The 21,846-nt window shown below is 37.4% G+C and overlaps 2 protein-coding genes across 6 annotated transcripts; both read left to right on the top strand.

Moving 5' to 3' along the window:
- The first annotated feature begins 5,221 nt into the window (after window positions 1-5,221).
- dab2 (DAB adaptor protein 2) lies at window positions 5,222-16,863 on the top strand. 5 transcript variants are annotated; one of them, XM_051677591.1, is made up of 14 exons: window positions 5,230-5,391; window positions 8,442-8,701; window positions 9,216-9,355; window positions 9,520-9,618; window positions 9,784-9,915; window positions 10,114-10,197; window positions 10,684-10,710; window positions 10,796-10,846; window positions 10,973-11,035; window positions 13,582-13,717; window positions 14,045-14,683; window positions 14,781-14,977; window positions 15,133-15,230; window positions 16,496-16,863. In XM_051677591.1, the coding sequence occupies exons 2-13, from the start codon at window positions 8,563-8,565 to the stop codon at window positions 15,205-15,207; spliced, it is 1,782 nt and encodes a 593-aa protein (XP_051533551.1). In that variant the 5' UTR covers window positions 5,230-5,391; window positions 8,442-8,562; the 3' UTR covers window positions 15,208-15,230; window positions 16,496-16,863. The 5 variants fall into 5 exon arrangements, with proteins under 5 accessions (XP_051533574.1, XP_051533551.1, XP_051533559.1 ...); XM_051677599.1 differs by having other exon boundaries at window positions 5,231-5,391; window positions 8,516-8,701; XM_051677607.1 differs by having other exon boundaries at window positions 5,236-5,391; window positions 8,533-8,701.
- Window positions 16,864-16,977: 114 nt separating this feature from the next.
- Window positions 16,978-21,846, top strand: hspb15 (heat shock protein, alpha-crystallin-related, b15). The gene is made up of 3 exons (XM_051677635.1): window positions 16,978-18,381; window positions 18,511-18,574; window positions 19,281-21,846. Exons 1-3 carry the CDS (start codon window positions 18,015-18,017, stop codon window positions 19,438-19,440), a joined length of 591 nt encoding a protein of 196 aa, XP_051533595.1. The 5' UTR covers window positions 16,978-18,014; the 3' UTR covers window positions 19,441-21,846.

Genomic DNA, 21,846 nt, shown 5'->3' with positions numbered 1-21,846 from the left:
GCACATAGCCTTTTTTGGGTTTGATGGTGGCTTTTGAAAGCCTCGGACCGAATTCCAGTCATGAACCCTCAACGGACGGCACCTGTATATCACCAACCCATTTTACTGTAAAGGCCAGAGCCAACAAAAGTGCAGTCTTTAAAGAGAGCACACGCAACTCAACAGATTCCAATGGTCGAACAGGGGGCTCGTAAGCGCCCTCAGCACCAGATTTAAGTCCCATGTTGGAACTGTAGCAGGGCAAGGGGGGTTCAAGCGCCTCGTTCCCCTAAGGAACTTATGATCAGATCAAGCCTGCCTATACTGGAACCAGCCTCTGGGGCGTGAAATGCCAATATGGTTGTTACATAGACCTTAAGCATTGACGGAGTAAGACCTGCATCCAACTGCTCTTGAAGGAATGCAAGGATCTTTGTTATGGAGCAATTCACTCTGTCTTTGTTGCATGAAGAGTACCAATCCACAAACACACGTCATTTTAGTGCATAGAGGCATCTCGTAGATGGCGCTCTAGCTTGTAAAATGGTGTTCAGTATAGACTGAGCCAATTCCAGCTCATGCGCTGTGCTCCATTCAGGGGCTATACGTGTAGGATCCACAGCTCCTCAGCAGTATTTCCCATCGAGGGCTGCCTAATATCTCCATAATTTCCGGAAACCATGGCTGGTTGGGCCATTTTGGCGCAATCAGTAGAACCGATTCCTTTTCCTCTCAGACTTTGCTGATGACAGAATGAAGGAGACGCACCAGAGGAAATGTTTTTGCATTTCGCCGGCTACTTGTGGGCCAAGGCGTCCACTCCCAGCGGGGCTTGGGACATGGAGTACAAATCCTCAGAACCATCTGAGAATGAAGACTCCATTCCCCTGCCATCGGTCCCTGGCATGATAACATTTCCACACCGCAGATCAGATGGTCCGGAACATATGTTGTGCGCAGGGAGAGGAGATGGCATGTGCTCCACACGAGGAGCCGTTGCGCCAGGCTCATCATTGGTAGTGATCGAGTGCCGCCTTGGCGATTTATGTATGCCACCACTGTCATATTGTCTGAGCAAATCAAAACGTGATAATTCACTATGTTGGAATGGAAAGCTTTCATCGCTAAGAAGATGGCTAGCATTTCCAAGCAGTTGATGTGCCATGCCCATTTCACACTTGTCCAAGTGCTGAAAACCGGGTGTCCATCGCACAGCGCGCCCCAACCCAAGTTGGACGCATCCGTGGTCACCACTTTCTGCATGAAAACCTGACCCAGCACCACACCCTACTGATAAAGGTTTGGAGCTGTCCATGGTACTAGAGCAGCCAGGCAGCGGCGAGTCACGGTGACGGGCATGCACCCCCGACGCCAGGTGTGACTCAGTACATGGTGTTTGAGCCAGCACTGGAGAGGTCTCATGTAGAAAAGATCCGTATGACAGCGGATGCTGCCTCCATAAAACCCAGCATTTTCTGAAAAAACTTCAGTGGAAATGCTTTCCCCAGTTTGAACTGAGACAGACACTGGTGAATGGTCTGGATGCGCTTGCTTGTGAGGTGCGCACACATGCTCATGGAGTTGAGTTGAACCCCCCACAAGGGGATTTGTTGGCTGGGAGAAAGTGTGCTTTTCGCCCAGTTGACATCGAGACCAATGGTGAAGTATCAAGTCCCTGTGCTCATATAGCAGAGCCTCCGATTAGGCCAGTAATAGCCAATAGTCAAGGTAATTCAGAATGCACATGCTGTTCATCTTCAAGGGGGCAAACACCGCACTGACACATTTCGTGAACATGCGCGGGCCAGAAACAATCCGAAGGGAAGGACTTTGATATGTCATCCCATCTAATGCAAATCTCAAGAACAGCCTGTGGCGCGGTACAGTTTGGATATGTATGTATGTGTGCTTTAGATCTATTGACGCAAACCAGTCCCGTGGGCAGATGTGCAATAATATCTGTTTCTGAGCCAACATCTTGAATGGGCGATTTGCCTGCATGTGATTCAAGCATCTCAGATCTAAGATTGGCCAAAGCCTGCTGTCTTTCTTAGAAAAGAAAGGGTAGCAGCTGTAAAACCCTTTGCGGGCGTGGCAGCTCTGAACAATCTCTATCGCATCTTTTGTGAGATTCTGAATTTCTGCACGAAAGACAGGCACGTCTCCCGATGGAACTGTCAAGGACAAAATGTTGATGAAGCGAGGCAGTCTGCGTGCGAATTGGATCAAATGCCCGTGTTCGTTCATTTTTAGCATCCAATCTGACATGCCCGTGAGCGCCTGCCACGCGTTCACATAACTGTATAGCAGGCGCTTTATATTTGACACTAATTTTGATAGCGTGCCGCTCACCATTGGGAAGCGGTTGTGCACAGTGTGTGAAATGGGAAGCAAGGCAAATTCTCAAGAATGTCCTGAGCCAAAGTTAATAAGTACACTAAGGTATGGTTTATGAGCGTGAAAGCATAAGAGAGAGAATTGTTTGTATGTTATCATTATGAACAGAACCCAAAGAGGGCTCAATTTAAATGTCACGGATGCAGATAGGCCGGAGGCCACCGTCTTTCTGCATTTTATTCTGTGTATATTATGAGAAAATAACGGCTGTGACATTCTCTCTGTGCACCGTATGGGGAACGACCCCTATTGCGTCTCTCACAAGGAGATTTACTACTTTACTACTACACTTCGTTAAGTGAGCAAAGGAAGTTTCTACTGACAGACCTTCCCTCAACCCCTCGATTTTGACCAAGGGAGTGAGCCTACTCTGATGTACGCTTCAGGCAGCTCCATATTCCAGATCAAAATCATTGAGGGTGCTTCTGAAAATAGTGGGGATGCTCTGTATAAAGTGGAGATGTATCTTAATTACACATTTTTAAATAGATTAAATCATGTTTAAATGCTACTTAAACAACGTAAAGAAGTTTTGATGCAGCATTTTGTGCATTCACAAAATGCAAGGATTTTTGTGTGTTTGCTGGTATTCAAGAAAATCTGCTTGCCAATTTACAGTATTAGTCTTACATATTCAATTGAGCAGGGGTGTGCAATTATTTTGGTACTGGGGCCACATCAGCCGTTAAGTAGAACATGGAGCAGAGAAGATAAAAAGTTCTGCATAGTTTTATCTTTTAAGCCCAGACATGCACTCAATGAATGATGCACAATTTTCTGAAGTGTATACTGATGGGACCATTCTGCGATTGCTTTAAGTTTAGCTGCTATACTTTCTATCATGTGTTAGTAAAACTGAATAAAGGCTGAATAAAATTATTAATTGATTATTTTACCATACTTCAATGCAATGGTAATTTAGTATTCAATTTAACACTCTATATCAGGAGTCTGGTTTAAAAGTAAACCAAAATATTCAGGAAAGAGATTCTAAAAGCTTATTTTAATGTTGGCCGCAAAGTGGACTCGTTTACTTGTTTTATTCTCAGAACATTATCAAACTGTTTACAAGCTCATGGGTCATGAGGTGGGTCTTGTCAATGTTTGGCACCCCATTCAGCAAACCACTGAATAAAACAGGCTGCCTGACACTGATAAATGATTACTGCCAGATTAACATGCACATACAGGTGTGAGGGACTTCAGCATTTTACAGATTGCACTTCATAAAATCCACCCCCACACAACTCTAATGTATGATGGAAGTGAAGTTAGTTCAGTTAAGCAGTTTAGAAAAGTTATATTGAGATTTAACAGCATAATACTTGTAGCTACCTTAAACTGTTTATCACATATTGTTATGTTAACATTTTTGTTTGTGTAAATCTTGATTAATCCTATCCAACAATTCATTCTAATGAAAAATAAATAAATAAATAATGATAATAATAATACAAATAAACATACGAGATTTATACATAAGCCTCTGAAATCAATCTCCGAAAACATTGTTTTCTCAGGTGCAAAAATCACATAATAATTCCAGAAATTGACATCAGCCTTCAACATGCTCCAAGTGATCAAGGGTCAAGGGTGTTCCAGTTAAACACATTGCACGTCTTCCGACAGTAGTGGACACTCGCGCAACGTAAGCAGTGACGTTTAGCGAGTCCATGAGACGGAGTGAAGCTTGCGAGGGAAATGGATTACAATTTTTAAATGAAACGCAGCCTAAAAGCGGGAGAATGGCAGCGCGCCAATGACGTAACAACTGCGACGCGCATAAAACTCATATAAACGGTAACAAATACATTTATATATTTTTTTCCCACAAAATAATTTCCTCCTTTTCCACACATATAAATCAGTTTGTAGCAGTTGAATATAAGGATTTTGAGTGAAGTTAAACAGATTAGAATTAATACCTGCTACACTGGAAAAGAAAAACTGGCATAGATACTGATTGATCAAGGTACATGCACCAGTTTGTATTCATCATCATCATTATTATTATTATTATTATTATTATAATTATTATTATTATTATTTTAAATAAGAGCAAATCACAAATATACCAAACATGCATATGACTCTTGAATATTGACCAAAGTTAGTGTGGAAACATGGTAGTTTTCAAGACTACACTTTAAAAAGTGTACAGAAAGAAGATTATAAAAATAAAAGCTTGTGGTTGTTAAAGACACACTGAGCTGTAAGCTTTCGTCTGACATGTGGGTCACGTCAGTTCGACAGGATGTGTTGGCCTTGGAAAAACATTGTTTCACTTTAGTGTAGTTTTATGTGTTAGAAATAACATGAGGCACACCACTGCATGCATAACCCTTTAATAATAACGAGATCCTTTACAAGTGTTTTTTTTTTTTTTTTTTTTTTTTTTTAAATCCCTCTTTAATTTCATAAGCATTTTATTTACCCTTGTGTATGGCTGCATTGTCAGCAGAGGAAGGGTAGCAAGGAAGGAAGGATGGACAAAAGAATGCATTTTCAGACATGTTCCAGTGTAAGGAAAAAGCCATCTGCACATTGCATTTGTTTATGTAAATGTACGAAACAATTCTTATTAATTTCTTATTTGACATACTGTTTCCATAATAAATGAACACAGTGCCATGATCAATTAAGCCTGTGCCTTTGATTTCAGCTGCTAAAATTAATAGTGTTTATTAACACAAAGTCGCTTTCGCATTACATCAGAACAGGTGTTCTTATATTTAGTTAGCTGTAAGGTAACGCAGTAGTAGGCCTAAAAGTTATAAAGGTAGAATTAATTTGGTTTAAACGCGGTACCTGTGGGAGGCGCTCGAGTCTGGAGTCTCGGTCAGTTTTGCACGGAGTCCGCAGCAGGAGCAGCTTGAGGAGGCTGAGGACCGCCCGTCTGGAGCAAGTTGGTGATTTGGCTTCAGCACCCATTCAAACTGGCCATAGTGCTCATCTGCACAATTATAGGTTTGCTATCAGTGTTCCAGGTATGGAGTTCAAGAATGCATAATTGCGGTAAGTGAATGAATCTGTGGCACTCCATCCTCGAATATTATTAACCCTACCTAAGTGGCGTGTGTGGACTGATGTTTAATATATAAAAAAGGTCTTACCTGTAAGTTCGGCGTAACTTTGTATCATTCCTATGGGGGAAATATAATGTGATAATTGGGGAATAGGTAATGAAATGTTATGAAACGGGATCTAATTGGCCTGTAAAAAAGAAAATGACTGTCAGCAGGTGTTGAAATTAATTTAAACTTAACTGCGTGTCCTACTTATGCATACTTTAAATTCTGTTGTCACGTGCATATTAGTTTTGAGTGCCCAGTTTAGGGATTTCAAGGACTTCGCAAGAGTTACTGTCCAAAATAAAACGTTAAAAATATATATATTTTAAACGGGCAATTAAGGGGAACCAAAAATCAAATAAAATGTCTGTTGTCACTGAATGCTCACAGTTATGGTCTACTAATTTATAGATCTATTTTAACTATTAAAAAAACTAATTAAAAATGGACTGTGCATGAAGTGAAATTTAGTAGGTAATTTAACAGCACGTGGTGATTGAGAGTTGATGCAGAATGTCAGAACCAGCAAAAATGAGACATCAGATGCTTTACCGTGAATATTGGTATATTTTATAACTTTCCTCTATTCCTCATTTTTTTTGTTCCTATTAGTAATCATAAGGTAAAGGTATTCGTAATGTATTGAACCTCATAAGTCTTTTGTTAGGAAGATTACATTTTGTGCATGGTTAACATGGGTTAATGTATCACTTTACTGATCTTGTAAGGATGCTGATGTAGAATTATTGCCTCCGTTTATGAACTCCCTCAACTGTTGCTGAATCCTCTGTTTTAATGAAACGTAACTGTTGTGACTTTGGGCTCTACTTAAGTTACTTAACAGCCAGGGCTGTGAGACCAGACCTCACAAGAATATAAACAAGCCATTACATGGGGTAATTTGTTGCATTTTTATTTTTGAAGATTCAAAGGCATTTGTTTAATTGAAGAATGTCTACATAAAACAATATATTCAAATGCTCCAGAATAAATTCTTTAGACACTTTAATTGATTGAATTTCTGTATAATGTACTGAGTGGCTTCAGTGAAGAGATTAGACTATGATTTTTTTTTAACTTTTATGACCATTTTATTGTGTGGTTGAGTGAAAAAATCATGCAGGTTGCACTTGTCACCCTTGTTTTATGGTTGATGCGTTGCATGCCATTTCACATTGCATGACCCTGGCCACTGGGCAATAATTAGAATTATATTACAGCAATCCTGCCACTGTTTTCCGCTCTTGATAAGGCACTGTAATCCAAACTCGACTGATAAACTTGTTTATCATAAATGTTTATATTTCTTCTAGTATTGCTTTGCATGTCTCTTTTTTTTTTTTTTTTTTTCAGTTTAACGTTGTCAGCTGTTAAGCACCATAAAAAGCACCATTTAAACTCTTAAAATAATGTATTATTTGCAAATGATTTGCCATTATTTTATTTATACATTTATTTATGCATTCTGATTATAATTTCTATAGAATATGCCTATGTAAATTGTCATAGTTTCTTATTGTGAAAGTCAAAAAAGAAGCATGCTACTCATGGACATTTTATGACTCTGTCATATGACCTAATAGAATGTGGGGTTAATGATAAAACTTAAATGCTGCAAATAAATTGACGTGTGCCATGATGGCAAATGGCTTGCATCTCAGTTTTGTCACTAATAAAAATATTTTCTGCTCCATTTTGGACAGATTTTTGTCCCCGCTGCTTTTGGCACCTGCCCTGTTGCGATTATGTAAACTTGTAAGCGTGTCCTATAAATTCATGTAAGATTAGCAACAGATAATCAGATAATCTCAGTACCTCAGTTTTCTTTCCAAATGAAAACGGGGAAAAGTAGTTTTAGATAAATATGAATAGTAGGACATTGAGAATCATGGGGTGGGAGCTGTGTTGTAGGGCTGAAGAGCTGCTAGAATAAAATTAACAGATTTTAATTGCTCAACCTTTGATCTATCCACCTTTGCTCTCTTTCCACATTTTACTGAGAAATACACAGCTAAACAACATCTATAGGCTGCTCATAAGGTATGTCTTTCAGACCATTTAACTAAATCTTACCTTATTTGTCTTTTATTGAATAAGACACTGTTGGAGTTTAACAGACTGACCTGCAGATGTTTATCCATCTGTTGGGTGATCCTGTATGAGCAGTGTTACTGTGTAACATTTCCATTTGGTAGATTGATTTATGCATTATATATCCCAAACAACCACATGCAATGCAGAGTTGTTTTCTTTGTGGGAGTTCACATTTTTTATATCTAAAATGAGGAATTGAAGTATTTACATTTTAATTGATGCTTAAGTTTTGGATCCATTGTGGAAAATTGGGGAATTTGCTTAATAGAAAATATGGGGATTAGGTGTAGAAATGGAAGTGAGAGATTCCTTTTACAGAATTTTGTGTGCCTTCTTATTATATGGCAACATGCCAAATAAATACATGGACATGATACATTATTTAATTATCTTGCTTGCAAATTATCATAAAGCTTCCGCTAAGAAAAATAGTCCATTACAACTTGGAAAACCATTAGCCTAGTTTAACAACAATGTGAACACCGCAACAGTATTAGTTTATTTAATTAATGATCAATTCCAAGTTACTTTTTCCTTTTGACAAGTTAGCTAAGGTATTTAGTACGAAACCCAATGAGGCCATTTTGACTAATGTCAGTAACCATTTTGAGTCGCATGATGGTGCCAATTCTATAACGAGAGACCGCTGTGATCAGAGAGACATGAAATTAGCACCGGTATGTTGCCATGAACTATTATGCTAATTATACATTTAGTGGTCATTATATGTAAATATTTAACCGGTCCATGCAGAAATTGACCGATCAGAATAAACTATTGAAGAGAGCTGTATCTATACGTGTGACTAAAGCATGGCCAAAATAGATACTGGAAACGTTTTTAATTTAACGCTTTCTGAACTACCCATTTTCTGTTGTCTCGTCTTCTCTACCTGTCCAGGCGCAGTGCTGAGAATGTGTGGTTGCTGAATATCTTACCTGGTTGTCCTCTATTTTTGTGCCTCTTTGGCTCAGTTTTGTCCTTTCTTTAGCTCTCATTCTCCTGTAACAAAGCACCCATAATGTCACAGCCATCTGATGCTGAGCCCGTCATAGTTGTACCTGCTGCCCCAGCAGAACCCACCACTGAACCAACATACTCCACCTCAACACCTATTGCACCTGCAACCAAGGCTGCATTCTGGAGGGAGAGGAAAAAAGGTACGGTATAACCTCTTTCTCTCTCTCTTTTAGGGCTATTTTGACGAGTAATGTGATGATTATTTTGATGATTAATCAAGCATTCTGAAAGACATGATTTCATAACTCTGCTTGCATAATGTTATGCAGTTGTGTTTGCCTAAAATGTGTTCATTAGTCTAAGTTTGGATTTGTACTCCTAGTTTAAATAATGACAGTGAAACGCAGATACCAAGCAAAATTATTACAGCTGACAGACATTTTGGCTGCTACATCATTTAGGGCTGTTTCGCACATATTACGTCAGACAGTGTGGACTGTCTCACCTCTGGCATATTGTCAATTTGTTGAAAGCTGTAGTGTAATCGAGGATCAAATAATGGAATTAAATTGAGTAATCTTGTCAGCCATTCTCTTTATTTATTTATTTATTTATTTATTTATTTATTTATTTATTTTTGTATCAGGTTGAAGTTGCCTACAGCAAATATGTTAAAATCTTTTTTTAGTGTAAACTTTCCCTTTCCCTCCACAGTCCCAGAGAAGACAGATGACTTCCTGCTGGCCAGGTTTCAGGGTGATGGAGTGAGGTATAAAGCCAAGCTTATTGGTGTGGATGATGTCCCAGAAGCCAGAGGGGATAAAATGTGTCAGGATTCCATGATGAAACTAAAGGTGAAAATCCAAAATGGCTACCTTCTCTGCTGTGAATTTTGTTTGGTTCACACTGTTGAGGTTGCAAGGCAATCTTTGACTCTAAAGCCTAATGGCACTAGCAATTTCTTCAGTACCCCAGTTTTTACTCTCTTTATTGATTTAGTGTTTACATATGTTTACAGGGCATGGCAATAGCTGCTCGTTCTCAAGGCAAGCACAAGCAAAGAATCTGGGTGAACATCTCTCTTACAGGAATCAAAATTGTGGATGAGAAAACTGGGGTTAGTAAATTACATGGATGCATACATTACTGAACTAAAATAAGGTTCCTTTGTTGTTGTTTTCATTTCTTTTTGCCAGGTTCTCAGTCTCATGCCGTGCTTTCAGTCTACCATTTTTCTCTCTGTGTGTGTGTGTCCCTCTATGTCTCTCTCTCACACACTCAGGTTATAGAGCATGAGCATGTGGTGAATAAGATCTCATTCATCGCTCGTGATGTCACTGATAACCGGGCATTTGGATATGTGTGCGGAGCAGAGAGACAGCACCAGTTCTTTGCTATTAAGACCACTCAGCAGGTCATAGTTTGTTCATGTGACACAAAAAAGTCCAATGACAAATCTACATGGATGACAAATCTTGCATATTTAAGGCTCCGCATGCAGTGATTGAGTATTCTATTTAAATCCAATGTTTTATTCATATATGAATTTTTTTTTAATTATTTGTATCCAAGGTGTAAGCAGAGTACTCATACTCTTCTGCCTTTCCCACAGGCTGAGCCTCTGGTCACTGATTTGAAGGACTTATTTCAGCTGATCTTCAACATGAAGAAGAAAGAGGAGGAGGCTGCACTGAAGGTGCTGGAGATGGTTTTAATGCTTTCTGACAACAGTAGGATTTTCTGACTTTATGTTTACGAGTACATTTAGTCATTCACCTTTATCCAAAACAACTTACAGATGAAAACATAAGCAACAATATGAATTGTTACATTTTAATAAAATAAAAGCGTTTGCTTGCATTTTTGAAAATTTGACGATCTTCAGAACATTTAAATAATCACTCCACCCCACTTCGGTGGTGCAGATGGGTATTCAAATTTTTAGGTAGATCTCTTTTTAATTCACTTAGATATTTGTCAGTCTTTTACATTTTGAAGTGGGTTTTTTTTTTTTTGTTGTTTTTTATTATTTTTTTTTTTATGTATCCAATTTATTTTCTAAATGAAAAGCAAGTAGTTGTCATCACTATAGTAGGAAAAAAAAAGAAGGCCCCTGCTATCCCAAAATTATATACTGTTTTTATTTCTTTGTAAATGACTGAAATCATTGCTTCCTTTGCAGGGTGAAGCAAATGGTTCAGCGATCAAGGTGGGTATAAGCAGTATTGGCCTGTGTTTCAATATTTTTAAATGTATTGCTTTAATATTAATCTTTCATTATTTTCTATTATTAGAATGGTAGTGATACTTTACTCACCCTGGATGACAAAGAAAATGCTGTGACGGTAAGTGCACGCAACTTTAAAAAAAATCTGTACTGTACATCAAATTGGTTTATAAAAATCAAATCGAACACATGACTCTGCAATCCTCACAACATAGTTGTCATGTTTTGTATGCATTTCTCTCAGACTGTGGAGCAGATGAACCTGTTCGGAGATATGTCCACACCACCAGACATTCACTCTCCTACGGTAATGATCACTATTCAACGTATACTTTAAAAAAAAAAAAAAAAAAAAGAATATCCAATGAATTTCACTTTTGAGTGAGTAAAGAGTTTGCCTTGTTAAATACTAAACTTTTAATTTTTTCCTACCGTTGACTAGCATTATAAAATTTGGGGCTCATTTTCTTCATGTATGCTAGATGCTCATCTGCCAAAGCATCCATCAGACCTCATTTATCATTTAAGAGGCTCAAGCATTTGTATAGCATGTTGTTAATGTAAAAAATGGATAATAAAATGCTGCTTTACTGCTCATTATGATTATATTTAAAATGCAAGAGTCCTATTGGCCAGAAGATGGCACCCAGACCTAAGAAAATGGGATGAAAGCACATCCTGTTACTGGTGTTTGAGACCCTTTTTTGGAAATGTTCATGTTACAGATGCAGAACTTTGTACATTATATTTTGAAATTCCTATATCTGAGAATTTTCTAACTATCTGACTTTTTTTTTTTTTATCTTTCAGTATGATTCAATCTACCCCTCACCTGTTTTTTTTTCATTTCTCCATTTCTTTTGTATGTCCCCCTAAAATCAGCCTGACAGTGTTCTGCTGCTTGACTTAGCTGTTGTGATTGATGGCAATCAAGTCACCCCTAAAGGAAATCTGTTCGTCTTGTACCCACCTATCACCAGCAATACACCAGATGACAGACCCTTTTCATCCACATCAGATCTTTTTCCTTCTCCTAGTTCAGATCTCTTTAGTGAAGATCCATTTTCTCCTATCAAAGATCAATCAGATTCCATGTATTTTTCCAGTAAAGAGTCAGGTCTTTCTAGTTTCCTCTTGTATGGGCTGGACTCTGAGCAAAGCCAGAGAGAAAACTCCTCTCCAAACAGTCAGCAATTAAATGAACTATTTGATACCCAGTTGTCACATAAGAGTTCAAATGCACAAGTAAACAAGCTTCTTTTATGCGATCTGAATGCCAAAAGCAATGCCCTCTTTAGCCAGAATCCCTCAGTAAAGAACCCACCCATTTTAAATGGATTTTACAAATCAGGTCCACCTTTCTGCCAAACTCCTCTCTCGTGTAATGGATTAAGCAAATCAGTGCTAATGTTTCAAACCTCACCCATCAATAATGGCAAAACCCTGCCACCCACTGCCCAAAATGGAGGGTTGATGGCCCTTTGCCCCCCACCTCAAAGCTTGAAGTCTGGATACATGCGAAGGAGAGAGAAGGTGAACATTTGTGATGAGAAACTCCTCACGGGAGTTCTCAGTTGGTATTACTGTACAAAGGCTGAGAGAGACTACAAGGACTGTGCTGTGCAGGAATAAACAAAATTATCAGTGTTACAGTGAACCAAGGCTGGCTAAATCATCCTTTTGTTAACAATTTTAAACATTTACTGATAAATCCAATTATTAACTTTGTGACCTTTTTTCCAGGATCTTCATATAAAGATTTGCATAATGTATGTTTCTGAGTGGTGGTATTACAAGACAAGTACTCTAAAGGATGGTTTAAAAATTATGGTTAGAGAAAGTCCTTGTAGGCTGTCTCATAGAACTGACATTAGTCAAGATGAGTGTAGTTTGGTTTGGGGGAAGGTGTTTGTTGTTTACATGTGGTTTTCAGCACACACAAACTACCACATTACTAAACCCGTGTTAAAGGGGTAGTTCACCCAAAAATTACAATTCTTTCATTTACTCACCCTTGTGCTGTTCCAAACCCGTATGATTTATTTTCCTCTGTGAAACACAAAGGGAGATGTTAGGCAATATGTTAGTATGGTGGACCATTCACTTCCATTGCTTATTTTTTTCAATACAATGAAAGTGAACGTGACGGAGGCTGTCATTATGCCCCAACATCTCCTTTTGTTTTCCACAGAAGAAAGTCATATGAGTTCAGAACAACATGAGTGTTATGACCGAATTTTCATTTTGGGTGAACTATCCCTTTAAGGGACATAGCACTATTGTACTTTAGCTGTAAGAGTGTCAAATTGGTAATGTGCATTTTGATGATTAAGAACAGCACCAAGTTATGCCAATAATTATTTTTTTCTTCTGAAGAACGCAGAAGCTGGATGCATATTCGGCATGCATCTAAACTAAAAGGTTCCTTTACAAACATAATACATAATAGACAAAATTATTTAATGTTTGTATAGTGGTAGATGGACATAATGTCATAGAATTGCCATGACTAACCACATGCTTCACTAAACGATTGCATGCTCATTGTCAGTTCACGGGCACTTCTAAGAAATACAGTTATATTGAAATTGCACTAAAACACTTGGTACATTTCCTTGTACCTCCAATAAATGTGCAGGGTAAGTATTCAACCATGTCAACTAGCCACCAAGGGATTTTTTTAATGTCTTGATCCACAATTGACTATTAATGTAAAAGTTTTTTTCTGTTTTTGATTTTTGCTGGCATAACATTTTATCATAATTTCTTATATTTGAATTAAATGCTTCTCAAGTGGCAGTATAACTATTTGCAGATTATTAAAAATATTTTATAATAACATTGCCTTCACAGTCACCTGGAAATGACCTGTTTGGAGCTGACCTCTTCGCTCCACCAACCCAGAATGAGTCTCTTCCCTCAAACCAAAATTCCTCCATTCCAGCTGACCTATTTAACGCCACACCAGACTCCACCATCAATGCACTTGGTATAACTGAAAAGGCTGATCTTAATTTTTTTATACTGAACCAAGTTCTAGTGCTACAGTATGTTGAGGCAAATGTTAATTGCTTTATGAATCATTATTGTCTGTTACTGATAACGTAAGCTTGAGTTGATTTTAAGCTCAACTTTTTTTGATGTTATAATTAAACTTTACAGTGAGATCTTCTAGAAACACTGCTTTTACCATTCTGTTGGCTGTTTGGCTTCAAGAAAGGATAATTGTTTGGATGGCGTTGTGAACATTTTTATTTTTTTTTAAACTACGTGTGATTTTTGTAGTATGTATTAAATGTTATTTGGTGTTCTATAGGTTCATTATCTCTGGGCCCTGCTTCTGTCACTCAAACTCCTGGAACAGCCCCATCTCCATGGGGTCAGACACCCACAATGTTTCCTCCTCAGGGTGTTGTTCCTCAAGTTATAGTTCCAGGGGCACTGCCAAAACCTTTCCCTCAACCGTCTGCCTTCGAAGGCCTGCCTGCACCTTCATGGGGGCCACAAGGAGCTTCACCTTTTGGTCCACCAGCTGCCACGCAAGCCTGGGGTCAACCAGGAACCACAGCACCTGTTGCGGCCTGGCACACCTCTGGTCCTATGGCCAGCCCATTCCAACCAAATCAATTCCCCACCATGATGCCTCCTAGTGCAATGATGGGCGGGCAGCAGGGTGCCTTGGTTCCCCCTCGTCCTCCACCCCGTCCCCCAGTGAAAGAAGAACCCCTAGCAGTCAAAAGTGCCTTTACAGCATTGGACCCCCTTGGGGAGAAGAAAACAGGGAAAGACATGTTCAAAGATTTCCAGATGGTCAAGCCCCAGAAAGCTGAACAAGGAACTGACCCAAGCACCAATGGCTCCTTTGACCAGTACTTTTCCAGTAAGGTTGGCTTGGCTCAGGAGGTGGCAGACCATGATGACTTTGACATTAACCAAATCTCAGTTAGCTCAAATGGTATACATTTAATTGTAAGCTGAAACTTATGGTTTAAGGCATATAACATAGCAATTTTGATGCAGTTTGATAATTACATCAATCATCTTGTTTCCAGGGCCATCCAAACTTGCTCCTCAGCAGTCCTTCCCTCAGGGTCTGGGTCTGACCCCGGCCCCAACAGCAGGGCTTTTCGATGTTGCCTTCTCTACTAATCCTGCCTCTGCAACTCCAAACCCATCTCTTGCAGCAGGCTTGAACCTTTTTGATGAAACTTTTGGAAATGACCCTTTTGGTTCACCACCCCTGAATACAGTATGTGCATTAGTTCTGTTAAATTCTGTAATGGTTGTTGTTGTACATGTGAAACTTTGGGTTTGTAGTTGTTGTGTGCTGCAAGTGGTTTGTTTTATTTATTTATTTATTTATTTTAATTTTATATGTGAGTTCCTTTTGCTTGTCTGTCACAGAGCACTCCAGCCACTCAGTCTGCTGTGTCTGCAGATGCTTTTGGAGATCCTTTTGGGGAAAATCCATTTGCCTGAGAAGCTTCTTCTTAGCAATTCTGGTGAGAAACAATGCACACACGTTTGCTCTGTTATCTAAAATCCCAAAATGTCCCCAAAGGGAGGTGTAGTCTGATATGGTTCACTTTGGGGTACTTAACCTCTTATACTCTGCAGGATTTTTGGGCTGCCGCCTGAATGTTTTCACACTCTAATTTAAAAGCTCTCTGTTCACACATACTGTGGACTAATTTCATAAGTGTTCTCATTTTACAGATAACCCCCTATATTTTAAGAAATGATTGCAATAATTAATAAATAACATTGTATACATTTGCATTTTTATGATAAACCTTTCTTTTTCATGTCTAAAGTTAAAAGCATGGCATTTCAGTTGTATCCTCATGTGTTAAAGCAAAAAAGTCTTATTTTATTCCACTGTATGGCAACAAGTACTAGAAAAATTTCTAGTATTTCTAGATTTTTTTTTTATCTGTCACCTTCCATCACATTATACTGATCTGAAATGTAGGTGGTGCTCTAATGCATTTTAGCCCTCACCCATAGACAAGTCATTTTTTTGTGTGCTGAGGACTTCCACATTGTTTTGTTGAATATCTTGGCCTCTGAGTTGTCTAGAAGCCCAGTCTAGGTGTCATTAGGAAGCTGAGTATCCCAGCTGTTCATCATCTATAGATGAACCTATTTTGCTGATGATTTGTTTCTCATACTTTTTCTATTGGACTTCATATTTTGTTCTAAATTGTTTTGACTCAACAGGATTATTCACCAAAGCAAGCTAAGTAAACAAGTAATTTATTTAACTCATTTTAGCTGGCAACCCAAGGTAAGATTTGATAATGTTTGAAGCTATTTGGGGCTTACAGATCAGTGGTCAGCACAGAAAAGAGATGTTTGCATTTTATGCCTTACCGAAATAAAACGTCATGAGATATATTTGAAAATAATGAAAACTGTGGTATTATGGCAACAAAATAAACTACACAGTCACCTTCCTGAGAATGAGAGCTTTCATTTGATATGACTTGTCCAAGTAAGTGCTATGTAAAGGACTTTAATATTCCACCAGCTGGTCCGTAAAGTTTAAGAGGATAACTCACATACACAAATATTTCCTAAGGAGTAAAAATCATATTGGTATGTGAACTTTTGCCTGAAAATCATAGCTGTTTCTGTTCAAGCCTTTCAAGTATTAGAATTGGAATTTAGTTTATTCATACAGTACTTGTATATTTTAAAAGTTTTCTTTTTCTATTTCAGTACATTTAGCTTTCTGTCCAATAACCTGTTCATGTTTTTATTTCAGTACATTCCCACTGCTCTAGTGCTGCTGAACCAGAGGACCACACAAGCAATGCAGAGTTGATATCTGCATTCCACTTAAGACAAAAAAAGTGTGCACATTAAAATCTTTTTCTTGTATTTTGTGCTCCACTGTTCTCATTCCCATTGTATATCTACTGTAACGTCCTCTCTTTCTGTGCCTTTATAACTAATCACAGATCAGTCTTTCTCTCAAAACTCAAAGCAAAGCCATTCATCAAGGTAATTGAAGTAGGGTTCTGTTAAGTGTGATTAGAGGTACACTATTTTTCTTTATCCAAGTATCCTAAGCATTTATGAAAAAATAAAATGCTTCATCCAAATGATTTGTCATTAAAGAAAATGAATTATTTTGTGGCTTATTTGTGTTATTTTTATTTTTTCCTTGATACACCCAGAAAAAGTCCATTTAAAAAAAAAAAAAAAAAAAAAAAATCAAAGGTCAGTTTTCGATGGCAATTTGCACTTAATTTGTCTGAATGGCAGTCTGAATTTGTATACACACAAACCTTAATAGTGATTAAGGCTATTTAGAGAAAGTTCACAGCTTTCTTTAGGGATGCATTGAAATTTTGACCACCTAAATGTTTTGGCTGAAAATGTTATAAATGGGCGTTTTTGGCCATAATGAAAACAAAAAGGCAGAAACTCTTTGCTGAAAATTTTAACAGAAACTGTTACTTTATAATCCAACATCAGAAACATTAACATGGAGAAAAGGCAACAATCATTTAATGTGAAATTATCCTGGTTTAATTCAATTTAATTATAAATGCAGATGATGATAATATATTGATCTGTTTTAAAATAGTAAAATCTGATGTAACATCTTTGTATAGCTTTAAAGGAACATTCAGTGTGCAATACAAGTGATGCTTAATCGGCAGCATTTGTGGCATAGTATTGATTACCACAAATTTAGTTAGACTCATCCCTCTTAAAAAAAAAAAAAAAGCAAACTTCGCACTTACAATGGAAGTGAAAGTTTATGTAACTCGTATTGAACCCGGAATATTCCTTTAACTGGCTCAAACAGTTGTTTACAGAATTGAGGAACTCTCTAGGGCTGATATAAAGGCTGTGAGCACATACTGTTGTGCAACAAAGTTAGTTACTGTGGTAAAAGAAAGAGCACCAAGATGTGACCAGACTACAGAGGCCACTAATGAAACAACACTATTGCCAGTGTGCCTATTGTCATTTGCCAAGAATTTGCCACTAGCCCTTTAGATTTATTTATACAGACAAGATGGCATCAATCTGTGTATGTCAGACTGTAACACTGGGGTGAAAGACTTGCCCAGAGTCTTTGTTGATGTTTGGGACTGGATAACTGGACATTTGGGATGGAGGCTATATAGACAAGCGCTGTATAAAAGATAGTGAGTAGCTTCTTCCTGTAGCTTTTTGCAGGTTGACAAATCAGATTTTGATTGGTTATTGTATAGGTGCTTGCTCAACTCAAACTCAAAGTTTTTTCTCTTTTGAAATTCACTTTAATCATGGCTCGTCCCTTGTTTCATCGTAATGGTTGCTGGGACCCTCTCCAGGGCAGGACACAAATAAAACTTTTCGACCAAAACACCAGCTGCCCCTGTTTCCTTAAACCTGACGAGGTTAGCTGGATTGACTTAGCCAGGGAACGATTGAGCACATCTACATGGCCAGGATCTATGTACGTGCCTCTCTTTAGCTCATTGTGTATGGAGATTCCATCTACATCATTTACTGGATCCAAAGGACCAGTTTCCGATGCTATGTGTGAAAAAACAAAAGGGCAGCATAACTGGAAAATCTGTCTAAATGTTCATCCATTTTCTTCTGAGGAGATTAGCATCAAAACCAAGGAGGGATATTTGGAGATAAAAGGTAAGAGGAGTAATATGTTTGGCTTTATTTGACCTGAAGATGTAAAATGATGATGCACTGCATATTTATGTTAACAAAAAAATCAGCCTTGATTTTAATGCCTCTTAATGTCTCTGTTTTCTTTAATAGGTAATCGTGAGGAATGGCAGGAAAATAATAGATTAATCTCCAGAAGCTTTACAAGAAAATACAAGTAAACTTTATTTATGTTTACCTTTTAAGTTGTGTTATTATTATTATTCTTACATCTTACATTTTGTTCTTAACTTTTCTAAAGGTGCACTCAGTGAGTTTTGCCTCATTAAAAAAGTTTTACTTCTCAAGAAATGAAATGCAATTTTGATGCAGTTCACATGTGATAAAGACACCAGTCATATCAGTAACCTTATAAAAGCTGTTTTACTCAACATGGAAAGGGTCCCCTCATGGGGGCTGCCTTGTTGAGATCACATGACCATCCAGATACTACTTGCTTTATTTTAGTAAATGCCCTGTTACTGGACTCTTTCACTCATAAGTTAAATTAATCAAGGCTGACTGTGAATAGTGAATTTCTTCAATGGCAGCTGTAATTGAAAACTATTGCATTTGAATAATGCTGCATCCATGCCCTCAGGGGTCAGTGTAAATCCAAGATTGCACCTTTAAATATGACAAGAAAAACACATCAAACAACACTTTGTTATCTCTCCAAACTGAAAATACAGTAAAAGAAAATTATGTTGATTTTAACAGAATAATTTTGCATATACATTTAAATACATCTCATAATTACAGCTCTGTGGAAGGTTGGGCATTGCTCCATCAATTCTCATGCCTGGTTTCATTTGTGTGTGTGTGTGTGTGTGTGTGTGTGTGTGTGTGTGTGTGTGTGTGTGTGCGTGTGTGTCATTCATTAGGCTTCCAGTTGACTTAGACCTAAAACAGATCAGCTCCATGCTGTCTCCAGATGGTACTCTCTCAGTAGAGGCCCCATTACCTGGCTCTAATGTCAGTCTCCCTGAAGAGATTGTCATCCCTATTCACATTATGGAAAAACAGGACTTACCGGCAAAGTAACTCACAGTTATCAGTTGTGCAAATGATTAATATTCAAAGTAATTAATGTGTTTTCTTAACACAACTTTTTGTGAAAAAAAAAATAAAAAAAAAAAAGATCATAACCTTTTATTTTTGATGGCTAACATTAGAAGTATTTATAAATACTGTTTTTGCAACAGACTATGTATAGTATCATAATCATAACCAAATTACAAACATTACTGCATGCAGTAGTGTAAATTGTGCTGTATACAGAATGTTCTATGTTGTTGTTTTTTATCATGCTGATTTAAATTTTTTCAAAGATGACTGATCAAATGCAACAAATAAGTACTAAGGAGTTAAAGAGTGACTAGAGTTTCCCCAGTCTTAAGAATACATGTGAAAATGCTTTAGATTTGGGATAATATCGAGTAATGTCAGGACAATGCCTATGTTTTTTAAGACTGGAGTTAGAATGGTGACTTGTGTCACTGAATGATATAAACAGCCGCAAAATATAATACCAGATATAAATAATATTTAATAACCTTATATAAGTACATGAAATGAGTAGATGATTCTCTTTCAATTGCACTATTGTCTAGTAAAATCAAAAACTAGGTGAGCAAATAACTAAATCTAAAGAGCTTCAGGTCACTTCCTCTAGGTGGTGTTGGTGCTCAGCAATACTGTTGACACCAGATGCTCTGTACGCTTCTCCACTGAGCAAACTGCCGACAGAGGCAGTTATGAAACCAACGCCTTCTTTGGTTTCCTGCTTGAGCTGATCAGAAGTATGCAGAAGTTTTCCCTTACCTCCACAGTAATACCTTGACTATTTTTGAACATGTTCCACATATTTCACCACCTTGCTCTGGATCAGTCATCAGATGACGGGTCTCAGTTACACTAAGCATGGTAAAGAAGGGCAACGAGTTTGCAAATGATCAAGATTTTTGCTGATGCTTTTACTCTTATATGATTTAATTGAGAATGCTGTTCTCAGATATGTAATATGAGTTGGACAGCGGACTTATCCTCTATTATACAAATACTAGAGATGACCATGTGTGCCTTTTCAGAACTATTAGCCATGTTTGTGTTTATTCTCCATATAAGGTTTTTAGAAATGCTTCAACAACAACAAAAAAGCAACCAGGATGTGTTTTTGTGTGTTATCTGAAAGATTACTGAGCATCTGGCACAAGGCTGTTATACTATTATCCTACCCATTGACAGAGTTGGGAGGGTTACTTTTGAAATGTATTCCACTACAGATTACAGAATACATGCTGTAAAATGTAATTTGTAACGTATTCCATTAGATTACTCAAGGTCAGTAACGTATTCTAAATACTTTGGATTACTTCTTCAGCACTGGTAGATTTTGTTTCACTTGTTTTGACTATAAAAACTCTGCCATGTTAAAAATACATTCTCTGAAAAACCTAAATATCTTATGCAGTGTTGTTTCTAAAACAAGATAAATCAAATTGATCTTGTTTTAAGGAAGTTTTTATAGATATTTTTACAGGAAAACAACACAACAATTATTATCAAGAATATGATTTTTGCCCTAATATCAAAGGTATTACTAGAAAAAAATTTATTATGATCCAACGTGAATTTTCTTGATAAAAAAATATGATTATGCCTGGTAACATTTTTATGTAAAATGGCTAGAAATAGCATTTTAGTTTAGCGTAAAGCTGACAATTTACACAAGGTTTATTTCGATTTCTTCTGCTCCAAACTTACTTCAAACTTACTTCTCTGTCTGCTCGTATGAATGTAACACATCATAAGAAAGTGTTTCACCGCTGTTCAAATGCACTTTGGATCACATCATTTATATGTAAAAATGTTTTTCATCTTAAAGGACTAAATATTAAATGAAACAAATGACAATAAAATGCAAAGTAATCTCTTCAATAATCAAAATACTTTTTGAATGTGATGTAGAAGTTTCTAATCTTTAGCCTATCATGTGTTATTAGAAACAACTGAAGACAATGTATGTCATTTTTCATAAGTCTATCATTGTTAGATTTTAGTTTCTTGATTTAGTTATTTGTACTGCAAAGTATTTGTTGCTTGGAGCACTAAACAGCTTCCTCTCATTCAGTTGTTAATGTCTCAGTATGTTCTCTTGATCATTTTACATCATAATAAAATGGCAATCTGTTTGAACAGATAATCAAGTCTAATCATTAATAATCAAGTAGAGTAAAAAGCTAGTAAATAACTGACAATTCGATTTTCTGTATTTCCTGAATCAATTAGTCAATAAAGTCAAGGATGTCCACCCACCAGTAAAGAATCTATTGTATTTTACAGAGGCTTAACCTATTAAAATACTTATATGATTGCTGTCGGTGTATGCCAGATTTAGTTGAGGGTTGGAACTGGTCCTGTAAATGTACACAGTGTAACACAGCAACA

This window comes from Myxocyprinus asiaticus, chromosome 3, assembly GCF_019703515.2.
Source record: "Myxocyprinus asiaticus isolate MX2 ecotype Aquarium Trade chromosome 3, UBuf_Myxa_2, whole genome shotgun sequence".
Lineage (NCBI taxonomy): Eukaryota > Metazoa > Chordata > Actinopteri > Cypriniformes > Catostomidae > Myxocyprinus > Myxocyprinus asiaticus.
The sequence above is the reverse complement of the archived record's forward strand: the minus strand, read 5'-3'. Positions and strand labels throughout refer to the sequence as shown.

Bases quoted from the DNA above. Each gene is read 5' to 3' on its own strand.
- hspb15 (XM_051677635.1), top strand. From the start codon at position 18,015: ATGGCTCGTCCCTTGTTTCATCGTAATGGTTGCTGGGACCCTCTCCAG. The intron at 18,382-18,510 runs GTAAGAGGAGTA...TTTCTTTAATAG, and splicing joins GGGATATTTGGAGATAAAAG to GTAATCGTGAGGAATGGCAG. The intron at 18,575-19,280 runs GTAAACTTTATT...GTCATTCATTAG, and splicing joins AGCTTTACAAGAAAATACAA to GCTTCCAGTTGACTTAGACC.
- dab2 (XM_051677591.1), top strand. From the start codon at position 8,563: ATGTCACAGCCATCTGATGCTGAGCCCGTCATAGTTGTACCTGCTGCC. The intron at 10,198-10,683 runs GTGCTGGAGATG...CTTCCTTTGCAG, and splicing joins AGGAGGAGGCTGCACTGAAG to GGTGAAGCAAATGGTTCAGC. The intron at 10,847-10,972 runs GTAAGTGCACGC...CATTTCTCTCAG, and splicing joins ACAAAGAAAATGCTGTGACG to ACTGTGGAGCAGATGAACCT.